Source organism: Helianthus annuus, chromosome 16 (genome assembly GCF_002127325.2).
Source record: "Helianthus annuus cultivar XRQ/B chromosome 16, HanXRQr2.0-SUNRISE, whole genome shotgun sequence".
NCBI lineage: Eukaryota > Viridiplantae > Streptophyta > Magnoliopsida > Asterales > Asteraceae > Helianthus > Helianthus annuus.
In genome coordinates, this window is record NC_035448.2 from 203,750,289 (window position 1) to 203,758,978 (window position 8,690).

General features: G+C 36.1%; 1 protein-coding gene across 1 annotated transcript; it reads right to left on the reverse strand.

Moving 5' to 3' along the window:
- Positions 1-1,493: 1,493 nt before the first annotated feature.
- LOC110915595 (thioredoxin reductase NTRB) lies at positions 1,494-7,401 on the reverse strand. Its single transcript, XM_022160322.2, has 2 exons — positions 6,138-7,401; positions 1,494-1,740 (listed from the first exon to the last, which is right to left on the reverse strand). Exons 1-2 carry the CDS (start codon positions 7,210-7,212, stop codon positions 1,670-1,672), a joined length of 1,146 nt encoding a protein of 381 aa, XP_022016014.1. The 5' UTR covers positions 7,213-7,401; the 3' UTR covers positions 1,494-1,669.
- Positions 7,402-8,690: the final 1,289 nt, after the last annotated feature.

Genomic DNA, 8,690 nt, shown 5'->3' on the forward strand with positions numbered 1-8,690 from the left:
ATTTTACTTTGTTTAATTTTGGCTATGTAAGTTTGTATATGTATATGTAAGATTATAAGAACTTAGTTAAATATAGATATATTGGTTTTGTCTTTTTCAAATAAAAAATTTTACATGAAAAAGGTAATGATAAGTAAGTGAATTTACCAATAAAATAAAAAAGTATTGTACATCTACTTTGAAAATGTAAGTATATAGAATAGAATTAAGTTTGATAATGTTTACTTTTATAGCCATGAGTGGCAAAGTTCTTGCATCACTTAGTGGAGATGAAACTTGCTCTTTAAGCCCCATTTTATGATAACCTTAAAGTGTGTGTTAATCACCATCCCTTTAGGAGTAGTTGCTTTTTCAGGCTGTTGAAAGCTGGTTTTTGTTACCAGCCTGTCTACAATTGAATTGAAAAATCCTCTCCGGGCAAGGGAGGAAAGGAAACCCTTCGCATCGACGGACTTCCGCCATACCTATTTCCATTGTTGTGGGTTTGACCCGACATGGCGGATAATTTTTCTATGATTTTTTTCCAAGGTAGTATGACACGCAAAATGGGGTCCTACCACTTTATGGCATTAACACATGAACGTTTGGTTTTTTTTTTCAAAGAACAACTTTAGGTGGTTGTCATATGACGAGTGATCACGGCAACTTTTCGAAGAGATTATGATCTGCTAATCAGACCAAGCCATTTCTATTTTTGTATAATGATATTTTGGAAGTCCATGATTAAAAGGGGTTAATCTTTCATTGAGGGGAAATTAAACTGAAGTGATCCACTCCTGTGACTGTTTTAAGAGCATGTTTGGCTAAGCTTTTCCAATCAACTTATTAACTTATTGACTTAATAAAAAAGCCAATAAGGAGTTTTAACATTTGGCAAATGCAAAAGTTCTTTTCAAAATGATTTTTTGAGAAGAAGAAAAAGTCATCAAAAAGTCATTTTTGAAAAGTTAAAATGTTGTGACTTTTTTAACTAACTTATTGACTTATTAGCTTTTAGTCATTTTACATCAATAAGCTAAGCCAAACACTTTTTAAAAAACAACTTATTGACTTATTGGCTTTTCCGACCCCATAAGCTAATCCAAACACTTTTTTTAAAAACTCCTTTTCAAAAAATCATAAGTCAATAAGTCATTTTCTCAAAAGTCCTTTTTAACTTAAATAAACTTAGCCAAACATGCCCTAAACCATCTATCTTTTGTTTTCTTTATTTTATGACTTCTAATTTTTAAAACCTTCAAAAATAAATTTTCTACTTTTGGTTAAACGAGACATTAACTGGATCCCAATACTAAAAGTCGTCTTTGTGTTTTTTGACAACCTCGGTATCTTACTATCACTATACTACACCTGATAATATGTACACTTGCCCTAACATGTCGTAGTGAGTGAACATATCTCATCATGTTTTATAAATTTTTAAAGCTTCAAATCATATACAAAACGATCAAAATTAATCAATATTTACCTCACAAAAGTTTTTTTCCAAGCAGTTTTAAAGAACTAAGCAAATATTGATAAATAGATAGATTACTTGCAATCCCAGCCAATAAATTAAGAATCAAGTAGCACTACTTTTATGTTTGCTCGCGCTTCCAAACATGCAAATAAACGAAATCTGAAAACAACAATAATTTAAATAATAGTTTCAATGCTTGAAGAGTTAAAATCAATCACTCTTCCCTTCCTGAGACCCGATTTCTTGCAGGTAATGTTCTGCATCCAGAGCTGCCATGCAACCTTCAACACACAAGATTAAATGGTTTAATTACTGTCACATAAGCTACACATTAGACAAGTAAAGGATGACATGGCAAATAAAATATTTTAAAATAAATTCCATCTTTAAAAAAAAAATCAAACGAGAACAGCGTAGACGCGTAGCGGTAGTTATAAAGCATAAAATCTTTTAGATCATCCTTTTTCTAAAATAATTGGTCCATCTAGAATGTAGTGGTTGAGAATGTTTTTGTGGAATGTTGCTCAAATATAGCTTTTTAATCAAGCATGCACCAGATATGTGTTAATACTTTAATACTTTATGGAAACTTGATTGCTTTTCCAGAATAAATATAAACATAATAATAAATATAATCAGTGATCCTGTGGATCCTACAATGATTTGTACACCAAGCTGACAATTTCGTCTGGTTTACCAACGAATAAACTAGAGGACACAACTTTAACTCGGTGATTAATGAATGGGCCAATTTTCGGTTGTCAAACAGGTCAAATGGTTTGAACTAAATAAACCTTAATACAAGTATACAACTAGTTGTATACCTATGTAGTCAAAAGCATAACACACACTTGAGGGTCAAAAAGTGCGCTTGAGACGCAAACACAAAAAGCGCACACTAGAGGAAAAAAAAAGCTAAACAGTAAGAGATAAAAAAAAATGGCATAAAATATTAATTCTCCCCATTATAATACAAAACCTAGTATATGTAGCTACTAAAATCATCCAACTAATAAACAAACTTTTAAAAACATTTTCAAAATTTACAAATACAAAAATTAAGATAACTCGCATAAACCTATGTGGTCAAAGGCATAAGGTGTACTTAAGGTTAAAGAGCCTGTTTGATGCCTAGGCGAAAACATAGAAATAAATAAAAACGTAACAATAAATTTAGTTAAACAATAGGCACACAAAACTAATCCTACCCTCCAAATATAATAAAAAAAAAACTTAACAATAAATTTAGTTAAACAATAGGCACACAAAACTAATCCTACCCTCCAAATATAATAAAAAAATCGAATAAAATTAGCATTTGATCATCCAGCTAATAAATATTTATTAAATTTGGCATCCAACTAATGAATCGAATAAAATATATAACTAGTTGTATGCTAAATTAATTCTACCCAATTTTACACTAAGCATGTAAAATAGGGTCAAACAAAGAGAGAAAACCCACACAAAAAAAATAAAAACAAAGCCTATAACTCCTTTACAGAGACTGGCAAGATAAATGAAAAAGATTTGCGCTGAAAGACTAAGCAGCTAGCGTAGAAGAAAGAAGAGAGGAGGAATATACCTCGCCTCGCCTAGACCAAGGGCCCTCCTCAATGCGTTTAATGAAGACCGTCCATGGCCGACTTTGGGGGAGGGCCCCAAGCCTGTTCTCCCCAAGGACATTGGCGGATTTACTGGGGGTCCGAAGGGTCCATTAGCCCTCCGGTCGGCCAAAGTTACTGTATACCGGAATACTCTATCGGAACTGTTTTTACAGTTTTGACCCCCCGGGTTATCTCTAACAGAGCACTTAAAGTTAAAAAGAGAGGTCGTACTATTTTTCCGGCGGCCGTAGGTGTCGTTACTGCAGTGATCCTGGGATGTTGTTCACCGACGGTGATGAAGAGAGACTAGGGAAGAAAAAACAAGCTAATATTTAAATGTTTCATGGGCTTTAAAAAAAATAAAAAAAAACAACCAGTAACCCACGGCCCAAATCTATTAAGTTGATAATCTATTGTTTCTTTTCTTGCCTATATACGAAGAATACTGTTCTTGACTGCCTGTTAGTGTTGGGCGTCTCCTACAAGTTGGCTCTGCAGGCTACCTCTTACACACTACCTAAGTATAAGTTTTTGCTTTTGTTTTTTAATTGACAATCATTCATTGAATAAATTCACAGCATATGAAGTTTGTTTTTTTTTTGTTTTTTTTTACATTGTTAAGATTGCTTGATTATTTCTTAGTTAATATATATTATGTTAATTAAGATTTATAATGTTAGTTTGTCAAAAAAAAAAAACACTATTAATACAGGAAGCGTCTTTCTTTTTATAAAATGTATTGATTATAAAAACCCAAACCAAATAATGGTCAAATTCCTTAAATACCATTGAAAATAATAATAAAAGAAGTCAAGAAAAATGAACCACTTGACAAATCTTTGGTTAATAACTGTTTCATGATATAAAACCTCGAAGGTAATAGTCAAAACAATGAGTCCTCAGAATTTGGTCCAGTGGTAAGAGGCCTGCCTTTCCTAGTGGATACGCAGGTTCAATTCCTGTTTGAGCCATTTTCGACAAACATCTAGGTGAAGGGACGAATCGGGGCTTTAATCCCGGGTTCGAACCTGACGGGAAGTAAGGGTTTACATATTCCATCCGGTTCCCGCGCATCAAGGTGGGTTTACACGTCAGATTCTTTGTTGTTCAAAAGAAAAGTCAAAACAATGAAAGGTCAGTACTCTTAAAGCATAGATTGGCACTACTTGTTATCAGTCTTAAGGTAGAGACGGCAAAACGGGCTTGTTAGGTGGGTTGGATAACAGGTCAAAATGGGTAGTTTTTTGTGCGGGTTAACGTTTATATTTAAGTGTATTGTGTTTATTAGTCTAGATTATAAATTGTTACATCAGTTACATCAATTCCAATTGAGATTAGATAATATTTTAGATAAATTTGTATTTATGGAATTATAGGGTTAACTGGTATCCCGATTACATCAATTCCAATTGAGATTAGATAATATTTTAGATAAATTTGTATTTATGGAATTATAGGGTTAACTGGATTCCCGATTGAACTGTCCAGGACAACCCGGTTCAACCGGTTGAACCATTTTTAAGCCCAACCCAGTATGATTTAAAAACCGGGTTTTAACACATTGGTATTGATGAAAAGGTGTAAAAGAAAAAAAGAAAATACAGAACTATTGCCTATGAAGAACATAGTTGTTAGTGGCGAATAGCGACAAATAGCGAAGATGTACCTATATGCTACATAGCGATAAATAGCGGGCAGCTATTATATGTGTATTATATCAAAATACCCTGGTATATATGCTATTTTATATGTAGGGTGGGGTTCAGCTACAAAGTTCATTTTTCCTACAAAGTGTACAAAATCATAAAACACTACAATTTCAGCCATAAAACACACTCACCCCACAAATAACGTAATGAAGATCACTAAAACACAATATCCAAACCCTAAGAGTTCTTAAAAACTTCAAACACCCAATCGTACAACAATGAATATAAAACACAGCATGATAATCAACATAAAACACACTAATGTTAGTCATTCAATAATCAAAGCCTTATCATCCAAAACACAACACAAAACCCACAAATATGGTGTTTTAGTAATTTTCACTATGTTATTTGTTGGGTTTTGAGTATGTTTTATGGTTGACATTATGGTGTATTATAACTTTTTACACTTTGTAGGAAAAAATGACTTTGTAGCCAACTCCCACCCTTTACATGTATATTTAACAAAAACCTAAAATCCAACTATTTTATAGTTATATTAAATTGCTATTTATATTAAAAAATTGTCACTACTATCGCTATCTATCACTACAATCCTAATAGCAAGCCTAGACCTATACGTTACGTAGCGCGTCATAGCACTCGCTATTGACAGCCATGATTTAGAAGAACGCAAAAAAGAAAAACAAAAATTGTCAACATCTTATATCACGAGACCGCCTCATCAAAGGTGCACATATCCCGTGCACTTTTCAAAGACACTTGCTTTGAGTTCAAATTAAAAGCAACAGCCTCGCCTCACTTGAGCGCCTAGATGTACCCTTGCTTTTGATAACTATGACGATAACATGTTTCTAATATACTTATTTCGTCCGATGGTAATGATTTTGGTTATGCATAAATTATGACAGTTAAACCAATTATTATACTTTTGCTTTAACAAAATTGGAACTCCAATTTCATCCAAAAAGTAAACAAAAACTGAAGTGCATCTTAATTTACATAAAAGACGCATAGATTAAAAAAAGAGTTGTCCTAAGATATCGTAATATATTCCAAGCATGCTCAAGTGTTGGGCCAAACCCAGCATCAAATTAAGAGTAAGCGTATAGTTTTTATCACATATTCCAAGCATTCAAAAGAAAACTAGTTCCAAAAATGGCAAAAAGTATCGCAATGTGCCCCCTATGAAACATATTTCTGGTTCCTTCACTATTCGTCTATTCCCAATCCAAATAACCAAGTAACATTTAACATATACAAGTTCAACTAAAGCCATTCAGTAGTTGCAAAGTATCAAGTTATAACAACCAACCATGACTAAAAGTCTAAAACTTATAGCAAACAAATAAAAATCCAATCGTATTCACATCAAATATTAAACAAAGTTGATGCACATACCAGAGCCTGCAGCAGTAACTGCCTGCCTGTATTTCTTATCCTGCACATCACCAGCAGCAAACACACCCTTCACACTAGTAATAGTCGTCCCAGGTTTAGTCACAACATACCCATCTGAATCAAGCTCCAACTGCCCATCCAAAAACTTTGTAGCCGGCTCATGCCCAATCGCGAAAAACAAACCATTCACCTTCAAATCAGACACCTCACCACTCACAACATTCTTCACTTTCAACCCACCCAAAACATTCTTCCCTTCTTCACCATACGCCTCGACAACTGCCGAATTCCAAATAACCTCAATCTTACTATTACTCAAAGCTCTCTGCTGCATAATCTTAGAAGCCCTAAACTCATCCCTCCTGTGAATAATATAAACCTTTGACCCATACTTAGTCAAAAAATTCGCTTCCTCCATCGCCGAATCACCTCCACCGATAACCGCAAGTGGTTTATTCCTAAATATCGGTGCAGCACCATCACAAACAGCACAAGCTGATATACCTCGGTTCCAAAACCCTAGCTTCCCCTCACCGGAGCCAGGAAACGTCAAGCGTCTCGCAACGGCACCAGTAGCAACAATAACAGAATCAGCAACAACAGTTTTCGAATCAGTAAACAACTTAAACGGAGCAGATGAAAAATCAACTTTATTAACAGTTTCAGAATAGATCTGAGTACCGAACCGTAACGATTGTTGCTTACATCGCTCCATGAGTTCAAACCCTAGGATACCTTCAGGAAAACCTGGAAAATTCTCCACGTCCGTGGTTGTTGTGAGCTGTCCGCCGGCGGCGATGTCGTTCGCCATCCATCCTTCAAACATGAGCGGCTTGATTTCCGCACGCGCCGCGTAGATCGCAGCCGTGTGCGCTGCCGGACCGCTTCCGATGATGCAAAGGCGAGTTTTTAGGGTTTGGAGGTCGTCCATGGCGGCGGAGGTGGTGGTTGAGAATTTGGTGGTGGAGATGATGGCGTCGGTGGCGGCAGCAGAGGAGGAACCGATGGTGGCGATTCCGATTAGTTTTCTGGCTTTATAGAGGAGGTTTAAGAGTTTGGGGCAGCAGGGTTGCATTTGGTGAAAGTTCTAGAAATAGGGGGGTTTGGGTTAAAAGTGCTGAACCGGTCACGCCTTGTTTTCGCGGGGTTTGACTATGCCAAGATATTTAGGCGGGAAAAGGGAATCTCGCCGTAGGTGGAAATCAAAAGGATTACGTCGCCGGTTATGTTTAGTGGAAAAGGATTGATGCTTTCCCACATTGATGGATTGCCTCTTTTACAATCTAGAAACATATCCTTTCTATTTTCTAGAAGTCGTTTTGTTTTTTTTTTTTTTAAATTAAACTTGGTTAACATACCTCTAACCTAAACGGGCAAAGGGCAAAGAAATTACAACACGTACATCAGGTATTTATACCACTTCTCCCATCTAATATAATTACATGATGTTCTGTTTTTAACCCAAGCAAAACCTCTTGCCTTTATCTCCCCTATGATATCTTGCATACTACATTTTTTTTGATTAAACACCACATCGTTCCTTTTTTTCATATGCACCAACAAGCTATCACAGCCAACCTGTGAATGATATTTTCCGCCTTCTAACCACACTTGATGAAGTTATGGATGTCTAAAGTGTCTTTGAACTCAAAAAAGCGGAGGAATGTTGCACAAATGCCGAAGGCCGACCAAACCCTTGTAGCTACCAAGCAAGCGGCAAACAAATGCTCCACCGTTTCCTCGAATTCGTCGCAAAAAGGACACATGACCGATGATACATCCACATTCCTTCTTCTTAGATTTGTTCTTGTAGGAAGCCTATCCAAATTCCCTCTCCAATTCATAATGGTGCATTTAATGGGCACCCATTTGCACCAAACGAAATTTGGAGGGTGGCTGTTACCTCTATCATTAATCAAAGCATTTTTAACTGTCTTCACCGAGAAACCATTCTGCTTGTCATCACTCCAATACCAAGCATCCTTAATGTTGAAGAGTCTTAAGAGATTGAGAACCTTGCAACATTCATTCCATTCCTTTAGCTCAACATCTGACTCAGGTTGTCTAGACCATTGCCAATTAAAAGCTCCAATACCTTGACCTGCTTCCAATCTCTCAGTGACCCTGCACATTTTAAACAACTCTAAACCAAATAAATGGGGCCATCTTTCCAAAAAGGGAAGATCGCCCACCCACGTGTCAATCTAAAAGCGAATATCAGCCTCATTCCCCACCTTTCCCATGATTAGTCAGTTTAGCCCCTTTCCATTTATTTTCATTTTGGATACAAATTTACAATCCATTTACAGCATCCCGATATGTTAACATTAAGAGGCAGGAAGCTCCTTTGATTATTCTTAAAGTGGCACGCTTCCACCCCATTTAACAAGAAGGGCTTCATTGACCTCTTTAAGCCTGTTTATTCCCAAACCACCTTTAGACTTGGGCCAAGTGACCCCTTCCCAAGCCACCCAGTTCATTTTAGAGTTGCTACCTGAGCCGACCCATAAAAATTTTCTCATTTTGGATTCGAGAGACTTGATAACCCCAGTC

Excerpts from the sequence above, each read along its gene's own strand:
- LOC110915595 (XM_022160322.2), bottom strand. The coding sequence starts at position 7,212 with ATGCAACCCTGCTGCCCCAAACTCTTAAACCTCCTCTATAAAGCCAGA. Across the intron at positions 1,741-6,137 it reads AGTTACTGCTGCAGGCTCTG|GTTGCATGGCAGCTCTGGAT; the intron begins GTATGTGCATCA and ends TGTGTGTTGAAG.